Here is a 24,874-nt window from a genome sequence, read left to right as displayed (position 1 = left end):
AGCCACGCCCAGGACTGAGCCCACCCTGTGAGTGGGATACTATGTAGATGCTGAAGCTTCCTCGGAAAGGCCATGGCGCCTAAGCACGGCGCCGCCTGCTTGGAGGGCAACTTCACTGCGGATCCTTCATTGTGTGTTCAAGGCTGGGGCCAGCGGCAAGGCTGCAAAGCCAAGAGAGGCCTTTGCTCTGACGAGAATGAGGAGCTTCCCATGCAGACTCTAGGGGCCCCAGGTTCCGTGTGGGCTCCCTTCCCCCTCCACAGGTGACTCTTTATACTAAAGCCCGCGACTGGGTGTGGGACAGATTGACCTGTCACAGGAAACCCGACAACCCATTGCTGTCCGCAACAGTGAGAACTTTAACAGTGACCCCCAATACACTGGAAAAGTGAGATCACCGAAACATTTCGTAAATACAAATATTTCCTACTACTTTCTTTTCAGTTGTAAAAGTAATTTAGTCAAAATCCATCACACTAAAAACACCTGCATAAAACGAATCTTCTCTGCTAATCCCACCTCCTGGAGGTAACTGTAGTTCATTTAACCATCCTCTACTTAACTTCGGATAGTGTCAAAGTTAATGTGCATGTTGCTTTTTGGACATTGTATCATCCCTCCAGTCCAGTCCCTATAGTTCTGACATTCTAATGGTTGTATTATGTTCAGATGCATGGCTGTCCTGTGATTTATTCAACCTGGTCCGTTTCTATAAATTATTCTTAACCATTGGCGTGGCTGCAGTGGAAGTGTGTTAAGGAGCAAACCAGCATTGCACACATCGGCCGCGTCTGGCTAGGCGTTGGGGAAACAGAACCAGCAGAAGCAATGGCTAGTTCCAATCAGTCCGTAGCCAGATATGCTAAGATTGGCGGACAAGAGCGGGAGCGGAATGCGCGGGGCCGGGCTCCGCGCCACAACCCACCTCCGGCCGCAAGAGGGCGGGGTCGGGCCACCACTTCCCCCCGGCGCCCCGCCCACCAGGCTCGACCCACTCCCCTATTGGCTGCGCAGCGGGAGCGCGCCGAGTCAGGGGGCGGGCCCGCGCCGGCTACAAAGCGACGAAGGTCACGGCGCGAGGAGGTGCGCGTCGCCGCGCCCCGCGATTCGCTTGCGGCCCTCCCCCGCGTCGCCGCCTACTGTCCGCCGCCTGCCGCCCGCCGCCCGCCGACCGCGCGGGGAGCCATGGAGGGAGTGAGCGCGCTGCTGGCCCGCTGCCCCACGGCCGGCCTGGCCGGCGGCCTGGGGGTCACGGCGTGCGCCGCGGCCGGCGTGCTGCTCTACCGGATCGTGCGGAGGTGAGTGCGTGCGGTCCATGTGGCCTCGGTCCGTCGCCCCCCAGCCTCCTGCCTGCCGCCCTCCGGCCTCTGCGGGTCTGGAGCCTCACAGCGCCTCCGTACCGGTGCCCAGCGAGGCCTCGGCATTGCAGTGGGGGGGCCGGGCCTGTGTACCCACGTGCTAATGCTCTTCACGTCCCCATCCCCCAAAAGACCGGATTTGAAATGCTTATCCCGAGGCGGCTCTGGAGTGGGTTGGGGACCCCAGGAATGCGGTGTGGGCGACAGCAGCTATCACGTGGTTACAAACTTCCTCCCCCACGGAGACCTGTGCTGGCCAAGCCGCAGAATCTGCAGCCGCCCGCCCCCGCCCCACGAACTCCCACCCGGGCTCCCCAGTCCCCACGGGAGAACCCAGCGGCATCGCACTGCGCTCAGGCTGCTTTCCACCCTCAGCCCCGCCCCTGGACCTCAAGAGCGCGTCGGGGTGGCAGGATAGTAGGTGGCACTCGGGTCTGCTACACTGTCTCCGGCGTTCTAATCTCACGTTAGCACATTTAAGAGTCAGAATCCCTGCTCCCTCTAGAGAAGCTGACGATCAGGAGAGCTTAAGTAAGCTGTTACTAATTGGAGGGGTCAGGGTGTCATCTGAGGGGGTCTGGCCCTGGAACCTGCATTCCTAACCGCTGGGACATCCTGCTTCCAAGAGCAGGAAAAGCCTGGTCCACCTCAGAGGTGTTCCCAATGCGCTGGGGCTGCTGCTGAACTGCCCCCAGGCCAGCCCACAGGCCTGCCCCCAGCCCAGGCTCCGCTCAGAGATCATCCCGCCCCCATTCAAGAGCCAGCCGCCTGGTGGACCTCCACCATCACGGCCAAAAGCTCGCTTCAGCAGGGACTCCAGCTGCCCAACTGTCTCCCCACCTGATCCACCTTCCCAGGGGACAGGGGGAAAAGATAGAGTTGTGAGGACATTCTGGGGACACAGTGGATGGGTTGCTTCAGCAAGGAACATGTGAAGCTCAGAATTTGGGTGGAAGATGCAAAGGTACCTTCCCACAGCCACTTGGCACAAGTGGTGGAGCTGGGATTTGAACTTGGATAGTTTGGCTGTTCTTCCTTAACCACCAGCATGTACTGCTTCTCACCCAAGAGGAAAAGAAGTGAGGGTGCTCGGGGGGCGAGGGGGCGGGTAGGAGGGACATCAGTTGTATCTGCAGGAGTTTTCAGACCCACAGGCTGAGGAGGGAGGGCAGTTGGAGATTTAAGCAGCCCCAACTCAAGGGGTCCCTGACAATCCACATCTCTAGTGTCCCAGTTCCATCCTGATTTCTGGAAGCTGGGAGGGCTTGTGGGACCAGCTGGTTCAAACCAGTCATTTTATATATGAGGGGACTGAGGTGCAAAGTGCTTTGCTCAAGTTCCAGAGCATGTTGACACAGAGGTGTGGACCCAAATTTGTGTCCTGGACACTGCTGCCTCCCAGCTAACCCAGGACAGGGGGTGTCCCTCGAGGAGCAGAGCCTAGGCTGTCCCCAGCTGTGCCACACCTCCTTTGCGTGTAGCAGGGCTGGATTCGGACCATGTAGCATGCTCCCATGTCGTGTGCTTCAGCCGTTCTCAGGCGGCCAGCCACAGCTTTCCCTCTCCCAGAGACCGGGCTCCGGGGCCTTTGCACAGAGCTGGGCCAGAGTGACAGCCAGGAAGTTGTCTCCCACAGCCCCTCTGGGTCAAGTCCTGGCTTCCCTCTGGCCCAGAGGGAAGCCAGGAGGGTCCTGTGAGGCGTTGCACTGCAGCAGCACCAGGGGTCTGGTGGCCTGGGGACCTGCTGGGCTGAGGAGGACCCTCCCTTCCCAGGGCGCTCTGAGGTGCTCAGAGAGCACTGGCTTCTGTCTGGGGGTCACAGATGGGCCACCGTCACAATGGGAAACGAGACCAGCCCCACAGAGACTGAGCCCTTCTCCCCCCAGGGAGGGGGACCCTGGGACAGAGAAGACTGATGGCGTTGGCTGCAGCAAGGGGTTTTTTTTGAATGACCCTCTGGAGGACACGTGAGGAGAATTGTTCATGGTGGGCGTTTGCGGGCTCAGCACAGGTGAAGCGAAGACTGGTCAAGGGGCCGTGGGGAGAGGTCCCCTCCCCGAAGTGCTCCCAGAGCCTCAGGCAGGGCCTGCCGGGCTTCCACACCTGTGCAGTTCTCCTGACCTGGTTACTGTGAATGATTCAGTGCCAACGATGATTCACTGGGGAAGCACGTGCATGCTGCCACCCGGTGCAACCTGGGGGGCAGGTGCCACCGTCCTCCCCTTTCTACAGCTGAAGAAACGAGGCTTGGTGGGTTGGGCTTCCTGCCCTTCAGCACCCAGCTGCTCAGCCCTTCAGCCCCTAACCAAGCCTGGAACTCCTGGCTGCCCTCTGCACCCATGGGAGCCCAGGGCTGTCAGCACCGGCACAGGTGGAAGCCCAAATCACACGCCCATGGGCCTGCTCACCCTGGGTCTGGGCAGCCGACATGGCTTCCCAAGCCCATCCCACCCCTGGACCCTGCTGCTCTGCATTGCATCCAGGATCCAGCCTTGCCAGCATGTCCCTGGCTTGGGACCTCAGGGGCCACCCACAGCACCCAGAGGTGTCTGTTGGCTTGTTATGGAGGGGAGGCAGCTTTGGGGTTGAGCAGCAGAGCCCTCCCTCCGTGCTCTCCTGGCTCCACACTGTGGCCGAGGGAATGCTGCACCCTGGACGCACACTGGGTGGTCACCCATCTGCCCAGCGGCCCCGCCTGTTTGAATGCCATCTGTTCCTTTTGCCCTGCTGGCCAGCAAACCCGTGCCTTAGGGTGACAGCAGATGCTCCACTTGTTGGCCTCTCTCTTGTGGCATCTGTCACCAGCTGCCCCTCGAGGTCACTATTCTCGTCATCGTGTCCAGGTCGGAAAAGGAGAGCTTGCTCCTTTCTGCCCCTCTGTAAGCCTGGCTCAGTCAGCATGAGGTGAGTGGGGGTCCGCCCGCTCCAGGCCAGGTCTGCCCCCAGAGAGGTGGGCTTGGGGCTTTCTGTCTTGGGGTGGTGGGGCTGCCGTGGACTGAGGTGTGTCTGTCCAGAGGCCCACTGGTTCCTGGTGACAGTTTGATGCCGCCGTCACTGCAGAAGGCACTTCCTTGGATTCTCGCTGTTGGCTGGGATGACATGTGTTGTCCACTTCAGGCTCAGAAGGGCAAGCAAGGAGCCCCTCACCTGTGAGACTGCCCAGGGTGTCACTGGGGGGCCCCGCCAGAGGCTGACCTCTTCGTCCCTGACTCGTCCAGGCCACTTTCCAGACCCTGTCAGGCCAGCGCACACGCCCAGGGTCTACCGCTGTGTGCTCTGCCCCTTTCAGAGGAGGCTGGGCACCTCTCGGCCTGGTGAAAACTAGGGGACACACTGACCTCCCCTGAACTCTGAGCCCCACCCCATGTCTCTACGTGGTGCAGCGCCAGACCTCAGCAGGTGCCCGGCCTCTGGCCGGGTCCTGGGCCAAGGGCCTGGAGCTGCAGCCCTCGGTGGTGGTCTCACTCCTCGAACACTCCCTCCCCGCACCTGCAGGGAACCGGGGGATAAGAGAACACGAGCTTCGTTGTATTCAACATCCGAAGTCGGGGCGGATGGGGTGACACTGTTATTAAGGGTCTGTGTTCATCTTTTCCTCCCGAGGGCTGGTCTGGAGCATGCTGCTCGCCACTGCCCCCCCACACACACACACACACACACACCGCTCCTCCCCAGGAGCCCAAGAGCTCAGCACAGGGGCCGTGCAGCAGGAGCTGGGTGAGCACCTGCTGGGACCGACGCTTCCTCACAAGGGGACATTCTGTCTTGTCACATCTGACCTTCTTCACTAAGAGCGCTTGGTCCTAGGGCCTTGCTGGGGCAGAGGTTTTGGCTTGGGGAAAAGTGGGGTTCACTTGAGGGGTGAGGGGTTCACGCGGAGAGCTGAGGGGCATTTTCCCGAGCAAAAGAGTAAGGCCAGGGTTACCCTGGCTCAGAACAGATGGGCCCATACATTCCCAGGGCAGGCCGGATGGAGGTGGATGGGAGGCGCAGAGGCCACGACCCCAGGGCCAAGCCGTGAAATCGGCTGCTGGCTGTCGCCCCCAGACACAATTCACATTTGCTCATATGCATGAAGCGAGGGAGGCCCTGTGCCGGCACGGGGGCTACGGTTGACATCCAGCTCCCCACTGCTTTGCTGGCCCCTCTGCTTCTCACAGGCCCACAGACCCTTGCAGGGCTTGACCCAGAGGGGCTGTGGGAGACAGCTCCCTGGCTGTCACTCTGGCCAAGAGAGAGGACCTTTCCCCACACACACACCCTGGGCAAGAAATTACCAGAGACTGAGAGCACAGGAGCTGGAGGCGCTAGCCCCAGGGACCAGGGCTGATACTCCTCCCTCCCTGCTGCCGGCTTCCAGGCCAGGCTGATTTCCCTAGCAACGGAGCTGGAGATTCTGAGCGGAAATGGTGACTTCTGGGGGCTGCGCACCTGCCACTGCTCCCCGGGGTGGGGTCTTCCTCCCCTTCCTCATCTCTCTCTATTTATGGGCTTCGTGGCTCCTCTGCTTGGCTTCAGTCCCAAGGCTGGGTGTGGTGTGCTGGGGCTCTGGGGTGAAAGGGCTGAAGGGCCCTTTGTAAGGCTGAAGGGCCCCAGGGGGCAGGTGATACAGGTCACCCGCCTGCATCGCCACCCACTGGGACACGCCCTGCACGAGGGTACAGAGAAGCCTGTGAAGCAGGTGCTGATGAACAAAGAGGTTGCCAGGGTGCCAGGTGCCGGCATCTGAGCAGGTGGAGTGGTGCCCACACCTCCAGCCAGGGCTGAGCCTCCTCCATTCAGGCTGTTTGCATGAAGCCCAGTGAAGCTGTCACGGTGCTAAGCGGTGACCCGCTTCCCAGGCTCACACGTTTCCTAATCCTCTTGGGTAGCCTCTCTTTGGGGCAGGGATTACCGTTATCCCCAGGGGGCAGAATGACTTCCCCCAAAGGCCATTCCTGTGACCAGGGTGCTGCTCTTTCCATTGACAGGTTGTGACCTGACAGCCCTTTGCCCACAGTGGGGGCGTACATGGCCTGGGGGGGCGGGGGCGATCCCGGCTGTCCTCTGTGGACCCTGGGCCCTGCCCTGTAGAGACTGGTTCCATCTCCTCCGTCCATCTCCAGCATGGGGGAGAATTGGTTTGAGGGGGCTTCTGGAGGGCTCTTCCCTGAGCCTCTTCCTCTCTCTGCCCTGCCCACGTAACTACCTTTCATTGAGCCTTTTGGCCAGGCACTTCTGCGCACCTCCCCCACTCAGTCCCCAGTGAGGGGGTGTTCTTGTGCCCGGCACACAGATGGTGAGACTGAAGCTTGGAGACCTCTTGTAGCCTGCCCGCGGCTGGTAGAGGGGCCCGGCAGGACGCAGCCACAACATGTGGAGTCAGAGCTCTGCTCTCAAGGGACAGGACAGTGACAGCTGGCCCTGCGTGTCGCAAAGCACCTCTGTGTGTCATATGTCATTGGAATCTTGTCACACAGGTGCCCTGGGTGCTGTGATTTCACACTTGGAAATGAAGCCCTAGGCAGGCAGAGGAGGGGCTCCCCAGGGCCCACATCCAGAAACTGGGGTGTGGCTGCCCACCGCAGCAGGGTCCAGGCGGCACCCCCAGAGCTGGAGGTGGCCTGGCCAGGACCCTGGGGCTCACGTAGCTGCCTCCCGTCCCCCACTGCGTGTCGAGGTTCCTAGGACTGGAGGGGTTTGCCAGGCAGTGGCTGTGCACACCCATAGACAGCAGGGGGGCAGGAGGGGCCAGGCGTGCATCCCCTGGCATATGGGCTGGGATTACCCCTCAGACCCCACCTGTCACCGCACATGTGGCCGGGGAGGCTGCTGTGGCCTGCCCACTCTGCTCTCTGGAGCAGGGAGGGCTGGCCCCAGGCCAAGCAGCTGTCTCCAGTCCCCACCCCTCCGCCTCCTTGGCCCGAATTCCTAGTGACGTCTTTTCTGTGAAACACAGGAGGCTTCTCCCCTCGGGAGGAGCCCGGGAGCCCAGAAGCCTCCTAGTTGGTCCTAGACCCTGATCGCTGTCGGCCTCCAGTCCTGAGCCCTGAGATACCAGGGACAGGTGGCCCTAGGTCCCCTCAGGGCATGCTGGAACCCAGGGGTCCGGTGAGTGTCCGGACACCTAGGGTGCGGCGGCCTCTCCTGGAAGGCTGAGGCCGAAGCCTCGTGGCCTCGGTGTTGGACCTTCTGGTGGACGCAGGACGTCCAGGCGGGATTCTCGCCCTGCCAGGTCCTGCCTCCAGCATCTCCTCCCTGGTTTCCGTGCTCAGGGCAGGGGTGTGCCGATGCCTTCCTGCTAACTCAGCTCTTCCCTTGTACGCAGGTCACGGCCAACGCACACGACCGTCAACTGCTGGTTCTGCAACCACGACACAGTGGTGCCCTATGGGAACCGCAACTGCTGGGACTGCCCCCACTGTGAGCAGTACAATGGCTTCCAGGAGGTGCGCCCCGGCCCCGGGCCCTCTTCCCACCCTGTCCCGTCCAGGGCCTGGAAGGCTCGTGCCCTCACCACAGCCCTGGCCCTGCACCTGTCCTCTGAGGACGAGGAAATCGGCCCAGGGAACCGAGGTGATGTGTCCTGAGTCACACCGCTGAAGTTGGCAGGCTGGGGTTCAGCCCCAGTTTCATAGCGCATGCACTCTCTCTGCTTTGCACCTGACCAGGGGCCGGTGGGCTCTCTGCAAAGGGTCAGGGAGGACATCAGGCTTTGCAGGCCACACAATCTCTGTGCCCACAGCTCGGCTCCACCGAGCCACCACACAGATGAGCGCATGTGGCTGGGGTCCATGAGAACTCGGTCCACCGTCGCTGGCCCCCATTTGCAGGTGCCTGCACCACGCCGCAGCTCCAAGCTGCATTCCTGCCGGGAGCTGCCCTCTCAGCAGCTCGCCTACCGGGTTTCCTGTCAAAGTTTCTGTGGCAGAAGAGCTTCTACTGTTTGTTCGTGGAAAGGGTGGGACCATCCGAGGCCTGCTGCCCCTCCGTGAGGCATTGCCACCCGGGCTGCCGTGGAGACTCATCCGCTGGGTCCGAGCTCCCCACCAACTCTGTCCCTCCTCCCCCAGAACGGCGACTACAACAAGCCAATCCCCGCCCAGTACCTGGAGCACCTGAACCATGTGGTGAGCAGCGCGCCCAGCCCCCGCACCCCTCCACAGCCCCAGCAGTGGGTGAGCAGCCAGGTACTGCTGTGTAGGAGGTGCAGCCACCACCAGACCACCAAGATCAAGCAGCTGGCTGCCTTCACACCACGCGATGAGGTGAGTCCGGGACGGGGTGGCTGGGGGGATGAGGGGGGCCTGGGCTGCCTCCAAGCAGCGAGGAAAGCACGCATGAGGCCCTCCTGACAGTGCCCGAGGGGCGCCTCCCCATGCTGGCCCCACATTCCGGGCGTGCCGTCTTCCGCCGCCAGTCAGAGCCCGCTTCCTCTCCCCTCTGCCTCGCGGTCCCTCCTCTCTTGGCTCCATGCCTAGGAACATTGTGGTGAGCTACAGTCTGCCGGTCCAGAGGGGTTTGTGCTGGATAGCAGGTAGTTCCGGCTAGGACTTCAGGAGGGGTGGGGAGCTGGGCGCTGCTGAGAGGCTGGGTGGTAGGAGTTCAGGTCTGCCATGGAGCTGGCCAGCCTCTAACCTGGCTGGCCCTGCCTTCCCACCTGAGGACTGGTGCTTGTGACCTCAGGAGCTGAGACCTAGAGCCACTGGCCTTCCCAGGGCCCAGCCTGGGGTCAGGGACAGCGGGAGGGAAGCAAGGGCCAGGCAGGGAAAGGTGGGGAACCTGCCAAAAGAAGGGGATACGTCTGATTTGGCAACCAGGGCAGCTTTCCTGGCGAGTTTGGTCTCCGCAAAGTAAGGTCACACCGAGAAGCCTGCTGGCTGCTGCAGACCGAGGTGATCGGCTGCCCTGGAAACGGGCAGAGGAGCGTTGCCGCATCTTTAGGAGGAGGAAAGGGGTCGGACTTGGTCTTCCAGGCTATTCCTGAAACCCCGGGGACCCTGTAGCTCCCATCGAGACCAGCCGGGGCCCCCTAGTGCTTTCTAGACCCACGGTTTACAGGACAGAGCCCTGACCGGGGAGTCTGCCTGCTCGAGTCTGGGCAGCAGCAGCCCAGCTCTTCTTCCTCGGCTTGCCACCCCCTGGAGTGCTGGGCCAGGCGCAGGGCCTGAAGCAGGGATCGTGGTGAGAGGCCCTGGCTTCCACGGGCATCCTCTGGAGCATAGAATTTGACCGACGTGTCTCCCATCACTGTGGGTCCCTGCTGTGTCCTGGGCCCGGGCCAGCCCTTACCCCCCGGTAGCCACTGTCACTGTGCTCAGTATGCTGTTTGTCCTGCTGGGCAGTGGAAGAAGCAGGATCGGGGGGCAGCTTGCCCTTGGTCAGTCACCCCACTTGTAAGTGAGCTCAGGTCCAACACACTAGACGGGGTGGCCTCAGCCGAGCCAAAGACCCCGAGCCCCTGCCCCCTGACCCCACAGGGCAGGTATGACGAGGAGATCGAGGTGTACCGGCACCACCTGGAGCAGACGTACAAGCTGTGCAGGCCGTGCCAGGCGGCCGTCGAGCACTACATCAAGCACCAGAACCGCCAGCTGCGCGCCCTGCTGCTCAGCCACCAGTTCAAGCGCCGGGAGGCGGACCAGAGCCACACGCAGGTCTGAGAGGAGCGGGGTACCCACGGGAGACCCTCTTCCCAGGGAGGCGCCATCCCATGGGGCATGTTTCTACCCTGTCCCCAGGCCCCTTGGTGCCAGCAGCCGCAGCCAGCGTCCCAGGAAGAGTGGCTTAGTATTGGGGCCCACCTGTCATTTGCGTGTTTGCCAGGGCCTGTGTTGCCCGACTGCTTGGGCACTTCCCTGCGCCTGGCATCTGTTCCCATGGCACCCTGTAGTGGCCCCACACCCAGCTCCGCGGCTGCCGCTCACGGCCACAGACACCACAGGGGAGGCGTGGTGACCACAGGGGGCCCCGTGCCCCGTGTGCCGAGGCACCAGGGTTTGAGCCCAGGACAGTTTGGCTGGGATTTTTTATCACAGTATTAGTTAGTGGAATGTCCCAGTTTTTAATATACAGTAGCAAGTAGATTTAGACATAAAAACCACCCCCCAAAAAGAAATTCCTACCCACCCACTCGGGTCCCCAGATGTGCCCTGTGTTCAGTTGGCCTGTGGTTTCTGGTCTGCAGCCAGGTGCCTGGCCACATGGCCACAGCCCCAGCCACACGCCCGTGCGTGCACAGCGGGACACTTGGACCTGCTGCGGTCTCCTCCTCACCGCCGTGTTTCTGGACTGAACCACTCATTGAAGTGTGTGTTAACTCTAGTCAGAGTGGTCTCTGTCTCTATTACAATCCCAGTTAACGTCATAGTAAGGGTTTTTGGTGAGAATTTGGCCAAGTTATTGAAAATTTTATTTGAAAGAACAAGGTTGCCATAGTATGACAAAGCCACCTGTAAGAATGTGGTAGCCCCCGCCCCCACATGGTCACGCTCGCACTGGGGCGAGACCTGGAACCGGCATCCGGGGGCTCGGCGCAGAGCCCAGAGCAGAGCTGACCAGAGTCTGGTGAAGTAGGCCTCGCTGCTCACCAGGCCTCGGGGCGGGGGGTTCTTCGGTGGGTGCCATGGGGCCCTGGCCAGACCCCCGAGTGCAGGGTGGGCACCGGCCAGGCTGTTGGGGGCTCTGGCCGTGTTGCTAACCAGCATCTCCCTCCCTCAGAGCTTCTGCTCGTCCGCAGTGAAGGCCCCGGCCCAGGTCATCGTGCTCCGGGCCCTCGCCTTCCTGGCCTGTGCCTTCCTGCTGGCCACCACGCTGTATGGTGCTGGTGACCCCTTCGCCCCGGGGGGCACCCTACCCCCGGCTTTGCCCCCTGGTGGCAATGGCTCTGCCACTCCCGACAACGGCACTGCCCTTGGGGCTGAGGGCTGGCGCCAGCTGCTGGGCCTGCTTCCGGAGCACGGGGCGGAGAAGCTTCGGGAGGCCTGGGCCTTCGGACGGAGCCACCAGACCGGCGTCGTCATGCTGGGCCTGCTCACCTGCCTGCTGGCCATGCTGCTGGCCGGCCGCATCAGGTGCGTGGGGGCCAGGCGGCTCTGCCACTGGGTCGTGGGGAGACCATCCTCGAGCAGGGCTCAGTGGGAGGACAGCGCTGGGGCGGAGCCAGGCGGTCTGCTGGGCACGCAGCCCTGGGCTGAGCCCGTGGCCAAAACACCACGTGTCCCTCCTCCCCGCAGCTGGGAGTCTGGTGGGCAAAACCAAACAAATGGCTTGGCTTTGGGGGAAGAGTAGCAGCACACACCGCAGGACCCCGGGCCCACGCCTCGCCCCTCGCCTTCCCGCCCGCTGCAGGCACAGACCCTGGTCCAGCGACGTCCCCACCATCTCGGTGGCTCTGGGGGAGGTTTCTGAGCCCCACAGTACGGCTAGTGCGCTGGGCTCAGGGGAAACACTGACCCGCTCAGAGTCATGTGGGTGGCCGTGGTGGGGGCGGGTTGAGAGGCCCACGGGCTCCTCTTGGCTCTGGAACCTGTCCTCTGAGCAGGGTCACGTGGAGGCAGGACAGGGAGGGGTCTTGTCCTGCTGAGATGGGCCCTCACACATGCCCCGCTCTCCCTGCCGCCTTTCCACAGGCTCCGGAGGGTTGACGCCTTCTCCGCCTGCCTGTGGGTCCTGCTGCTGGGGCTGCACCTGGCCAGCCAGTACCTGCAGACTGCCTCGCCCAGCTGGCTGGACACGCTCAAGTTCAGCACCATGTCCCTGTGCTGCCTGGTGGGCTTCACAGCAGCCGTGGCCACAAGGAAGGCAACAGGCTCACGGAGGTTCCGGCCCCGAAGGTCAGAGAAGCAGCAGTGACTGCGGGGGGAGGACAGACGGACAGACAGCCCAAGAGCTTGGTCCCTGGCCCCAGGCAGGGCACTCCTCCGCCTTGAGTCTTTCTTTCCCGCCTCACTCCCAGTCCTGCCCAGCCTGGCGCCCCCAGGCCTGGCCCAGCCCCTCCACCTCCCAGAGGAGGCAGGTCTGCCCCTTCCCCTTTCCTTTCTACACCCGTAAGTCATCCCCAACCCGAGACCTTGCCTGTAGCTGCTCACCACTGCCACCGTCTGTCTGGCCAAAGACCCCTCATTGCCCCGAAGCCAGAACACAGACCACGCCCACAAAGCCTGCCCGAGACCCCTGGCTTCCCTGGCAGCCGTAGGCGTCCCCATCCTGACCTCAGACCCTGACCTGCCTCCGACACTGGGCTGAGGGCTGTGGGCCTGCCGTGTGCTCCTCCCTTCGCCAGCCCCTTCTCTGGGCTCCTGGCACAGGCTGGCCCCTGTAGCTGCAGGCTGGGCCCTTGCATGGCCTGACCATCGGGCAACTTGACACGGGCAGCTGCCGCTGAGCGGGCCCAGAGGACAGCCGCACTGCATCCCCCATTGCTTCCCTGGTCAGTCCGTTTGGGCCTGCCCAGTGCCTGGCCAGCCTGCCCGAGGCCGGTGGAGCCAGAAGGAGTCTGGGCTGCCCCCTGGGTCCACTGGCCCATTCCCAGACTGGCCTTGACCTTGAGTTTGTAGGGCAAGGCTCTTCTCACGGTGAATAGTGGGACATCCTGCATCTGCTGTGGTCAGCAGGTTTCTTAGCAGCTCTGGTGGGAGTGTGTCCAGGCTGGGGAGCCTGAAAAGGCCTTTATGCATCTATTTCTTCGGCACGACTGGGCCAGGCAGACAGAACCAGGGCACACATGACCTGCCTCCCCTCCTGGAGGCTCTTGACTCTGCCCTGGAGAGTCAGGACCCCGGGCCTCATGGTGGGGCCTGAACAGCTTTCATGGGCGCTGCCACCACCCTGGTGCCGGGGATGTCCCCAGTTCTCCGCTCGCCCCTCCATATGGTGCCCGGAAGACGATCCAGTTGTTCGAGGTTAGCACAGGATAGGCAGCCCAGGGGATGTGCAGGTCCATGAGGATACCAGGTCATTTGTCACTTTGTCACGGGCCTGTCACTCTTCTGGGGGGTCCCTCACGAAGCCCCTCATGAGGATACTGAGACTCCTGCTTTCCACTTCCAGTGGGGCAGGCACAGAGCCCGCAGGGGCCTCAGCCTCACTGTCCCTGGGCCGGGGGGAGGGGGCCCAGTGCCACTCCAGAGCCCACAGGGAACTGTCCTCTCGGACCCGGCACCCTGTCGGGGGTGGCACCAGGGGGTGCTGGTGTGTGGCACAGACCTGCTTGCTAGCTGTGTGGCCCTGCAGGTCTCCGCTGTCCCCAGCCTCAGTTTGCCATCTGAGAAAGTGCTGGCCTTGGCAGGGACACACTGGAGACTAGGGGCAGGGCAGGAGGGCGACCCCTAAGCAGGCAACACAGTCCCTCCAGGGTCCATGTCCTGCCGCTCGTCATTCTGAGCTTAAGCCTCTCTCCATGCTGCACATCAGAGCCCTGGGAAGGCAGAAATGGGTCACACGGGCATGAGGGCCACCTTCCTCACAGGGCCACCAACCAACTGGGCCTGCAGGGCAGATGGGACAGAGCCCCAGCCAGATGCCACATGAGGTCCCAGAGAGCATTGAGCCCATTGTCACTAATGCTCGTGTTCGAGGGGTCCTAGGAGGGCCCTTCCTGATCCCAGAGCCCTCCCAGCACCCACGTGTGAAGGGCCCCAGTGGGTCAGGAGCTACCCTCGCTCAGCTGTGTAGCCTCAGATGAGGCCCTGCCTTCTTGGTCTGCGTGGAGGTGAGGTGGAGGCACGCTGACCAGACAGGGAGACGCAGGGGTGGCCTTCTACCCCGGCCAGTCCACCTGGGAAGCTGGCAGCGTGATGCTAATTACTGCTTTTCTGGGCAGTGAGTAGACGTGGGACATCTGTGTGTATGTGTGTATTTAAGCTAAATTATTTATGATAACCATGACCAGCTCTCTGGCTGGCCAGGAGCCCTGCTGGGCAGATGCCTGGCCTTACCCACTGGCGGGGGTGGGAGGACGCCCTCGGGAGATGAGCCTCGTCAGAGGAAGGCTTCCTGGCCGCCTTAGGGTTCTGTGTGACTTTGCAGTGACTTGTCTGCCCCTGAGATGGCCGTTACTTGGAGCGCACTCGGCACCTTCGGATGTCACTGGCACAGCCAGGAAGTGCAGGCAGCACTGGGCTTGGGAAGTGTTAACTGCGAATGTGTCGCCCCTGCCAGGGGTCTCTGTCCCCAAGACTCGAGGGAAATACCCTGGTGGTTTCCTCCCTCCGGGTGTGGGGTCCCCACCCCGGGCCCAGCAGGCACCTCCCTAACAGTCGCCCAGGAGCAAGCAGCCGGCCCGGGGAGGAGCCTGTCCCCGCAGTGACTGTGCTGAGTGTCTCGTCCCCTCTGGTCGGCGGCGGAACTGCCAATGACTGTCTAGCGACTCTAATCACTGTAACCGCAACTCCGTCTGAGGCCCGAGTGTTTTGTGCTGTATTTTAAATAAATGCCTCCGGGGCCCTGCTCTGACCCGTGGGCGTCCGGTACCGCGTCTTTTTTGTTTTTTTGTCTCCCGTTCCTTCCGAGGTTTCTGTGCCGAGGGTGGGGACCTTGGGGCACAGGCATTGCCCACAGGAGCCAGGTTGGGGAGCTGGTGACGTGGGCACCAGAAGGCACGGGGCCCAGCTGTCCTGGAGCGCCCTGCTGGGTGGCATTCTCCCCGTCTCAGTGAACTGCTGAAAATGCCCCTGCTCCTTCCGCCCCAGCCTTGGACTGGGATCTGGTCGGATTGGACCGACGTCCCTCACAGTATCGGGTAGGACACAGTACAAGCGCCCAGCCCTTCCTTTGTCCCGATGGACTTGGGTGCTGGGCTGGGTGTCTGCCTGAGGTGGGATTGGAGAGCCCAGGGCAGTCCGGGGGCCTTGGCGAAGGGAGTGTCGGCTCCAGGGAAGCTTTCGGGGCTGGTGGAAATGGGGATGCTTGAACAGGAGGCTCCTGGGGGACCGTTCCCTGCAGGAGCTTGCACTTGACACCTTGCAAAGACCCGGTAGTTGATGTCACTGGGTGTTACAGCGAGAGGGGTTAGAACGAAGAGCTGCATTCCCCTCAGTGCGAGCGTTTTTAGTGGCATCAGAGATGGGACAGCACCTGTGCCACGTGAAACTGGCAGCTGGCTCAGACCCTCTCTTGCTGCTTAATGGGGGTGGCCCTCAGGAGGACTGCCTGGTGGAGGAGATGCAGGAAGCCACCTCTGCCCCGCTGCCATCTGCTGGGAGGGGCTGGGTGCACCCTGTGCTGGTCAGGCTGCCGCTCCACAGGACGTGCCTGGTCCTCCGGGAGGCGTGGCCTCCGCAGGGGCAGCTCTGTGTACAACCAGAGCCAGCTGATCTCGGGTCCTGGCGTGCCTGGGCTGCCGTGTGGGGCCTCGCGTTTCCCCCTCTTGACAGGTGGTTCTGAATTCTGTCATGACATTTAAGGGTGGGGCCTTCCCCAGGTGTCCCGAGGGCGAGGAGGTGGCTGTCGGACAGGCTCCGGGACAGGTCAGCAGGCGCAGTGCAAGCATGTGCGGCCTCGGCCGGCCAGGGGGTCCAGACCCTTCTGCAGCTTGGCTCGATGAGCTCCTGCCCTGACTTCTCCACGTCCCCAAACCCTGGACCTGCCTTTGGTTTTGAAGTCCCGGAGACCTGCTGGTCCTTTGAAAGACATTAAAGAGGTCACACAATCGCCAGGAGGGCAGCACCGACCCTACACTTTCCTCAAGGGTTGTGTAAAGGGACGAGGGTGAAAAATGGCGAGGCACTCAGCAGAGTGCAGCTTGGCTGGCCGGCACCCGGTGTCCAGTCCAGATGGGCCCGGGTGGGTTCCTTAGCTACCCCGGCTCTGCTGCAGGGCCTGAGCCAGCGTGCCCGTCATCGGCACATTGTCTATGGGCTCATTTGCCCCTTGGGACCGAGGTAAGGCTGGACCTCCCACAGCTCGGTCCAGATGGTGGGCGGACTAATGTATTAACTGTCTCTGCCCCTCCCCCTCTGTAATCGGTTGCCTTAATCAGAAGCATGGTTGACATTCCGGCTTGGGGCCTCCAGGTCCTGTTGTGTGATCTGTACCATTCTCGAGTTAAAGAGACACTGTCACCTTCCGTCTTTTGGGCAGCCTCGTGGTTGCTTACGGGTCTTCTCTAAGTTCGAGTTTGGTTTGTGTGCTGTGTGTCTTTTCCTGGGGACCTTAAGCCTCACCACCCCACCCGCCCTGCTCTACAAGGGGCTTTAGATTAGTGTCCAGCGTCGGAGGCCAGAGAGCGCAGTTGGACTCCCAGGGAGCAGGGCCCCCTGAGCTCGGCCACTGTCAGGAGGCCCTGGGCACGAGCAGACCGGACGAGGAGGGGCCCAAGCCCACTGGCCAAAACCGAGCCTGGCATGGGGCTGAGCGTTGGTGCTTCAAGGCGGAGGGTCAGCGTGAGGTTGGCAAGGGCGACAGTGTCACTTTAATGCCGAGACTTGGAGTGGAACTAGTTTGCTGTGACGCTGAGGGGGATTGGCGGGGGCATGCAGGGAGGGTGGGTCATGCTGGCACCTCCCAGCCACCCGATCCTAATGGTGTGAATGTGGTCGGACTGCTCTTCCGCTTCAACTAACGCACGCCTCCTCTGGGACCCCGACTCAGGCCCCACCTTGCACGGGGGTGGGGGCAGACGCTGGGCAGAGGCCACCTCCAGAGCCCCCCACGCTGACCCTCCTCCACTCTCCCCTGCCCATGGGCTCTTGCAGGTACCTCCCCGGAGACCCCACTGGCCTTTTCCCCACGTGCCCCAGCCTGGCCATCCCCTGCCCAAGCGTCACAGGCTCTTCTCCGTCTCTGCTGCTCCACACGCCGCCCGGCTTCCTGCCCCTCACCAACCAGCAGCTGTTCCGGTCTCCCCGGCGGGCCTCGCCCTCCTCACTCCCGGGCCGCCTCAGCCGGGCACTCTCACTGGGAACCCTACCCTCTCTGACCCGAGCAGGTAAGAGGCGCTCAGGCACCGGCGGGCCGAGCTGGACCAGGGCAGCTGGGCACGGGCTCTGGCTGCGTACAAGCTGGGCAGTTGGGGCTCCTGCAGTGAAAATGGGAGGCGCTGGGTTCAAATCCTGCTGCATCCCTTCAGGAGCTGCCCTGAGCCGGGGCACTGACTTCACCACTCTGAGCCTCAGTTTCCTTCAAGAAAAATGAGCCCCGCCCATGGGTGGCTAAGGGTCAGCGAGACGATGGATGTGAAGTGCTCGCCAGGGCAGCAGCACCCAGTGGGCGCTCAGCACAGGTTGCACTCTCTGGGGCGCTCTTACCGCCGTCCGTGCCCTGGTTGTCCCTGCTGCTGTTGGTAGGCCCGGGGGCTGGAAATCCTGCTGCGGCCTTTGGGTGTGGTCCCAGGGGCAGGATTCAGTGCTGGTCAGTCGCATGGACTGAGCACTGGCTGCATGGGGACCCTGACATGACCGAGACCTGGTCCTTGCCACAGAGACTGTCTCCTGCTCCACCCTTCCCACAGGCTCTCCTAGAAAGGCCGTTGTGAATGCAACCCAGTTTTTCCTTCCCAGAGTGCTGCGCGGTGTCTGAGATGGACTTCTGTACTGGGGCAGCCGCCTGGCGCAGATGGGGTGTGCCTCACCCCGGGGGTCCTTGGAGCAGGATCCCCAGGTCTCAGGCCTGAGGCTGCTGGGCAGGACCCCATCCTCAGAGAATGCGGGCGCCTCCTGGTCATTCGGGCTTGCTGACACGCAGTCACTGTCCCACCTGAGCCCCTCGGGAACTGTGCCAGGTGGGGGTTCCAGCTCAGCCAGACACCCCTCTGAGCCTTAGTTTCCTTCCGCAGCGTGCCTGGGGTCCCGCCGCTGCTGAGAGGTGGGCCAGACCCTGCTCAGGCCCGTGGCCCTGCTGTGTGCAGGTGGGGGTCCTTGCAGGGAGGGAGCATCACATGGGCACACTGCAGGAGGGACAGCTTGGAGGGACAGCTTGCAGGGACGGGTCGCGTGGAGTGCGCATCTGGGTAACTGCGTGTGGCCCAGTTGCTGGGAGACAGCGGCTGCCTGTGCCCTGCCAGGAAACCACTGATTAGCAGAGCTCCTGTGTGTCTGCACGCGAGTCGCAGCTGAGAGCTGGCCTGGCTCAGGCCCGGGTGCTCATGGGGCCTCCTGGGCTCTTCATGAGCAGCAGCTGGAGCAGGGGGGCCGTGGGCTGCCCTGGACGGGGGCACCTGGGCGGCCTGGCAGCTGGCCCTTGCCCAAGGGATGTTGTCTGGAGCCGCCCAGCAGGAGCCGGGGTGGGGGTGCGGCGGGTTTGGGCCTCTGGCCAACCGTCTTGGCGGGGGAGAGGGTGGCTGACTGCCAGAGGGTGGGCGCTCTGCCTCGGTTTGTCTTTTAAAAACTGAAATGACTCAGGTTCATTGGCCTTTGGGGTGAAAGGAGGGGTGTGGATGGTGCAGGTCGAGTTTGGGGCCACGGCGGGTAAGGAGGTGGGTGCCGGTCGTCTCTGCAGGCCTGACCTGCATCGCCTGCCTTCCCTCGCAGACTCGGGCTATCTGTTCAGTGGGAGCCGCCCACCGTCTCAGGTGTCTCGAGCTGGGGAGCTTCCTGTTTCAGGTAAGACCAGGGAGTCAGGCGGAGGGACAGGAAGCTGGGTGGGGTTTCCAGAGCCCTGTGCGGGTGGGACGCAGGGCAGTTAGGGTTAGGGGTCTGGTCAGACCCCAACCCTGTGCCTCCCAACTCTGCAGCCCTGGGCAAGTGACTGACACCCCTGGTCCTCAGTTTCCTCTTTTTCGAGATGGTGGAGGTCGTTTCTAGGATTAGATGCACTGCTGTCGCCCTTATCAATAAGTGACCTCTGGGGGAGATGGTGTATACTCAGGGTCCTGCCATCAGCAGGGCGTGGGTGAGCTGACCTTAAGCCTTAAGAGTTGGTGTCTATCCGGGCCTTGCTCTCAGCTGAGGGAGGCACCAGGGGCTCTGATAGAATCGGGAGGCAGAGGGGACTCGGCTGAGGGTCCCTCAGGCCCCTCCTCCCTCCGTGCCCCCAATCTGTGCACAGCCCTTCTCCCTGGGTTAACGGAACGGAGTAGCCGCGGCACGTTTACCGTAACCATCTCAAACGCTCACACCTCACCGGCATTGTCTTTGTCCTCCTCCCGCCCTCTAGATTACTTCTCCCTGCTGTCGGGGAGCTGCCCCTCCTCCCCACTCCCTTCCCGGGCGCCCTCCGTGGCCGGCTCAGTGGCCTCCAGCTCTGGCTCTCTGCGCCACCGCAGGCCCCTCATCAGCCCTGCCCGGCTCAACCTGAAGGGGCAGAAGCTGCTGCTGTTCCCGTCACCCCCCGGGGAGGCTCCAGGCACCCCAAGCAGCTCCGATGGACACTTGCCCCACAATGGCAGCCTCTTCAGCCTTGAGCCACCCCCGGTCCCTCAGAGGCAGCCGGCACAGGACACGAAGCACACGCCAGGTACGCCCCCCGACCCCTCCTTGGAGGCAGCAGGGCCCGCAGGGCTATGAGAGTACCTCGTGACCAGTGCCAGGGCGGGGGTGGCGTGGGGGTGGTGGCCTACCCTGGATCTTAGCTGAGTGTGGGTGGCCACTCTCCCAAGCCCCAGGAACCCCTGGGCTGGCTTCCCATGGCCTTGAACTCTCCAGGACATTGCTCTTTGTTGACTGACTTTATTTTCTTGTTTTGCAATTGACCTGCAAGGCTCTCTGTTCCTTCCAATGGGTCAGAAACACGTCATGCCACGCCAGGCTGCACCTGCTTGCAGATATTTTTGTTTTGCTCAAATAATGTTGGTCTGCAAAGCATTTAAATTCTATTAAAATTAGGCCTCAGCCTCGCAAATCTGGAATGTTCCCATGAATGTGCAGGTTTCCTGAGGCTCTTACGATGCAGAAGATCTGGTCCCACTGGCCCTGAGCCCTGGCCAGCCTGGTGGGAGGGCAGGCGGAGGGTCCTCGTCCCACCCCTGCCCCGTCACCTGGAACCCTTGCTGTGGCCTTCGTCTCCCAGCCCCCTGGCAGCCAGCAGCTGAGGTGGGGGAGTCAGACGGGACAGCGGAGGGCTGTCCTGCCCTGGGGGCAAGCTGGGCGCACCCACTGAGACACCCCTTCTCTGCGCAGACATGAGGTTGGTGCCAGAAAGAAGCAGCGCCTGCAGCAGCCGTTCCATCAAGAAGGAGGACGACTCCTCACAGTCGTCCACCTGTGTGGTGGACACCACCACCAGGGGGTGCTCCGAGGGGGCCGCTGCCTGGACAGGTGCGTGCCGACTTCAGGAGGAACGCCGGGCAGCGTGGGGGCCTGGGGTCTGCAGCCACCATCACCTCCCGTTCAGTCTGGGACCCTCACAGAAAGACCCTCGAGGGGCCCTTTAGGGACGGAGGACAGTTAGGTAACCGACCCAGCACCTTGGGGGACCCAGCCTGTGGCCCAGTAGGGGGCAGCCCCACCCTCTGACTAGGTCTGAGTCTGTGCTCTCAGTTACAGCAGCCTCTGATCACAGGTGGCTATTTAAATTTAAGAAAATTAAAATTTGGTGACAGTGAAAGTTTGGTTTCACTTGACATGAAAGCTGCCCCAGCCACATGTCAAGTGCTGCGTGGCCACGTCTGGCCCATGGCTGCTCGATTAGACCCCACTTTCCCAGGCAGGCCTCTGAGCAGGTGCTCAGCTGTCAGCACTGACTCTCCCCTGGGGAGGTGGGGGACCCCAGTCGGCTGTGACCTCTGAGGCCTGGGCTGGGGCCTTGTTACCTGAAGCCCCTTGTTTGTGAAGCAAGGTCATGTCCCTGCCCCCGTCACCGGGGTGGGAGTGCAGGACACCCTGGCCAGTGCCTGCCTGGTGGCATGGGCTCAGGAGACAAGGCCCCCTCAGGGAGACATGACCTGACCAGACAACCCCGTTTCGGGGTGTCTTTCTGGGTGGGGAGAAAGGAGCTGGGGCAGGGGGGCACCTTCGGTCCTCAAAGCAGCATCTCTGGTGGCCCAGGGGACATTCAGCTGCACAGGCGCCCCCACCCTGGGTCCATCCTCTGACCTTCGTGCCTTTGACTGAGTCTCTCCACTTTCTCAAAGGTCGTTTTGGCCCCTCCCTGGTCCAGGGCCTCCTGGCCGTGAGCTTGGCTGCCAACGCCCTCTTCACCTCGGCCTACCTGTACCAGAGCCTGCGCTGACCCAAGGGCCTCTGGCACCTGCAGGGTCCCAGAGGGCGTGTCCAGGTGCATGCTGCTGCCCCCCACTGCCGCCTCAGAGCCTCTCCCCCGGACCCTGGACCCAGCTGCGTGGAGTCCTGGCCTCAGGACACCTCCCCCACCACCAGACTGTGGGGCTGGGCTGGGCTGTGAGGCCGCCCTCCCCCGCCCACCTCTGGACTCACATCAGTTGTGTTTGGTGCTGCCCCAAAGCCAGGGACCCCCCCAGGGGCTGCGCAGCCCTGGGGCCCCTCCCCATGGTCCTGCCCTGCCTGCGTGGTCACCGCCAGCCCTGTAACCGCAGCAGAAGCAGGCTGCCCCTGACCGCACCATGGCCGTGGGCACATCGTGGTACTGTACTCCCCTGTCCCACCGGCGCCTGTCCCACGGGCTCCCTGGGGAGGCAGGAGGGTTGGTCCCTGTGTCGTCTGTTCTCAGTGGAAACAGCCTCCATGTGGAGGTCCCCTTGAGGACCAGCACCCGATGCCCGGTCCTGCCCCCTCTGCTGGCCTTGGTCAGGCCTGTCCTCCAGCTGTCCTGATGGGCAGGGGGTCCCTGGCCCCGGACACCTCAATTCCTGGGCCTTCACGACTAGTCAGCACCTCACCCCCAAACCCCCTTCTGCCCGAGTGCACCCCTGTTCTGTTACCTCTGGTGACCTTCCCAGGCAGCAGCCTCGTCACCCTGAGAAATTACGCAGGGCCTCGGCCTCACATGCTGCCTCAGGGGCCTCGCCCGACCCTCAGCTGTGGGACTGCCCGGGGCAGCCCGCCAGTCACCAAGGAGACTGGACCCGATCCCCCAAACCTGGCTCCTTTCAGCCACAAAGACCCCTCTTCCTCCCCTTACGTTCTGCTGTCACCGTGGCCTGAGTGTGACCTCTTGTCTTTAGGCCACCGTGGCTGGCTTTGCTCCCCAGCTCCCCTTCGTCCCTGCCACTGCTCCCTGACCACTACTGCAGGTGTGCCCCCCCCCCTCACCCTGGTGCTGGGATCCCAACGTGCCTCTCGGGGAGGGAGGAGGGAGCTCGGTCTGGCACAGGGACCCCCACAGAGCTGTGAGGGGTGAGAGAGAGTGGGTGTCAGACCCCTGTCCCTGCTGCCCCGGGCCTCGGACACTGGTAGTAGGGTAGCGCGTGTGTGACACATTTGGTGCACACGTCTGTGCCGCTGGGGGGGAACTGGCTGCCTGGATGAACTCGGACTTAGGGGGGTCTCGAGGACAGGAGGAAGGTCTTCACTCTGTCATTCAGGGATAAAGTTCCATTTTATTTTTCTACACGTGTCTGCTGGGTAAGGCATTGTGCTGCCCGGCAGATTCCCCTGGGTCTCCCTGCAAGGGAGGGTTCGTTTTTTTAAGCTTTGGGTGCTTTTTTAGTAATTTTTTTTACCGTGTGGGGAAGGAGATTGCTCTGACTTCCCTCTCCCTCTCTTCCCCCCACTCCTGTCCGGAGAGCTGCCTGTCCCCTGCCCTGCCCCCACCCAGAACACAGGGGACCTGGGGGCCAGGGGCCACACCAGGACCCTGAGTCCAACTGCCCTAAATGGTTCCAACTCAGAGATGGTGTCTCTTGGCCCCCATTTGTATAGTGGGCGTGTGTGTCAACTTTTTAACTTTATTTTTTGCCTAATAAAGCCAAACTCCATTCTCGAATGCACTTCCTCTCTGGCCCGGAGGAGGCCCAGCACTGAGCACCCACCCCCCACCCCCAACAGGCCTAGCCCCTCCTGCCCAGGACCGGGGTGGTGGGGGAGGCTGGGCAGGAAGGGCTCTGCTTAAACAAAAAACATAACCTTATTTTTCTTTACAAAAACAAAAAAAGGAAACCAAAAGAGATACCGACCTTTGAACTACTGTTCATTCTGTCTTGTCTTTATCTGCTCTGCAGCCGGGCCATTTGAGAAGGACCCCGATGTGGGGTGGGGGGGCCCAGCTGAGGTCGAGTGTTCCGTGAGGAGCCAGGGGTGGGGTCACCCATGCCCAGAGACCTCGTTTTCTCCTGAGCCCACTCCGTGTGGCCTCAGCAGCAGGGCTCCACACCAGCCTCTCCAGGCAGACCCCTGGCCCAGGCCTAGAGCCTGGGCTGCGTCAGATGGCCCGGTGTGTGCGGGTGCGGGGCGGGCACTGATGAAGCCCCTGGCAACTCTGCACTGGACCTGTGCTAAGCTGGGGTGCCAGGGTACCGGCCTGTGTAGCTGCGGGCCTCGGTTCAACTTGGAAGGAACAGGACTGCCAGCCAAGGCCACAGGGGCATGATTCAAACACCACAGGACGCACGCAGGAGCCCTGCCTCGAGTCAGCGACTCCCTGGCCCAGGCCCCCAGGGAGGGCAGCTGGGCAGTGTCTTCTAAACTTGACCCAGAGTTCTCAGGGCAGGACCAGCCACTCCGCCCAGAGGCTGGCTGGCTGGCTGGGACAGCAGGGCCAGGCGGCGCCCAAAACACCTCCAATCCACTGACCTCGGGGTCCTTGTCCCCTGAGGCTGTGACATCTGGGACTCACAGGAAGCCCACTTGGAAGCCCCCTCTTCCAGTGAGTGCAGGTGCACGCTGAGGAAGAAGCAGCTCTCACCTGGCCCAGTGCTGTGACGGAACGCAGTGGGGGGGGGGGGGCCTGGGAAGCTCTGACCCCCAGGTGCGGTTTCTGCGAGGCTTTGTTTCCTTCGGCGTGTCCGTGTTGTCAGTGATCAAACAAATGACCTAAAATACGCATCTGCTCTCCCTTCTCAGTGTGTGGCTTCAGGGTTTGGGGTTGGTTTGGGGTCTGCCTGTGGACCCTCGGCACTTGATCACCAGCCTGTTTCCATGCCCCGCAGCCCTCCTCCTCGCGCGTTTTACAGCCACCTGTGCCTTCTGCCAAGCAGCCAGGAGGCCCGTCAGCCCTCCCTGCTCTCACGGCTGGGGCGCAGGAGCACCTTCGTCGGGCACCTGTGTCTGCCGTGTTGAAGCTTCACTCAGGGCGGTTCTTGAGAGCGGAATCTTTCTGTCCGAGGTTTGTCGAGAGTCCGAAGCTTTTCCTCCGTGCTGCCTGGCTGCATTCTAGAAAGGCACAGAAGTACCCAGTGTTTGTAGAAAGTCTTTCTGCCGACCCTTGTTCGGGGTACCTGCCCCCAGTTACAAGGCTGCTCGTTGGGAGGAGGGGGCGATGGTCAAAATACCCAAGTTCCAGTCGTACTTGTAAAGGGCACATTGTCTCCCAGGATCTAGGTGAGGAAAAGTTCTGATTTAACAAGAAAAGTGGGAAGCCCACCGCTGACGCCCCACTCCCCCTCGCCAGAGGCAGCATGCCAATGGCTCCCGGCCCCTCTTCGGGCTGATGAGAGGTGGGAGCCCCCCATTAGGAGACGTCTGGGGGTGCAGCGTGGCTCCATCACTGGAAAACGCGCTTAGTTGTGGTGCCTTGGGTCATTTTGC

At 62.3% G+C, this 24,874-nt stretch overlaps 1 protein-coding gene across 2 annotated transcripts; it reads left to right on the top strand.

The window, feature by feature from the left end:
* Positions 1–1,030: 1,030 nt before the first annotated feature.
* Positions 1,031–23,114, top strand: TMEM201 (transmembrane protein 201). Of its 2 annotated transcripts, none has more exons than XM_037045304.1 (11): positions 1,031–1,298; positions 7,666–7,786; positions 8,411–8,605; positions 9,818–9,994; positions 11,058–11,410; positions 11,969–12,172; positions 17,033–17,265; positions 18,806–18,877; positions 19,431–19,730; positions 20,393–20,530; positions 21,346–23,114. In XM_037045304.1, exons 1-11 carry the CDS (start codon positions 1,186–1,188, stop codon positions 21,441–21,443), a joined length of 2,004 nt encoding a protein of 667 aa, XP_036901199.1. In that variant the 5' UTR covers positions 1,031–1,185; the 3' UTR covers positions 21,444–23,114. The 2 variants fall into 2 exon arrangements, with proteins under 2 accessions (XP_036901199.1, XP_036901200.1); XM_037045305.1 differs by lacking the exon at positions 1,031–1,298 and adding an exon at positions 4,113–4,262.
* The last annotated feature ends 1,760 nt before the right edge of the window (positions 23,115–24,874 follow it).

Source organism: Sturnira hondurensis, unplaced genomic scaffold, assembly GCF_014824575.4.
Source record: "Sturnira hondurensis isolate 20B ecotype Veracruz unplaced genomic scaffold, ASM1482457v3 Scaffold0004257, whole genome shotgun sequence".
Lineage (NCBI taxonomy): Eukaryota > Metazoa > Chordata > Mammalia > Chiroptera > Phyllostomidae > Sturnira > Sturnira hondurensis.
The sequence above is the reverse complement of the archived record's forward strand: the minus strand, read 5'-3'. Positions and strand labels throughout refer to the sequence as shown.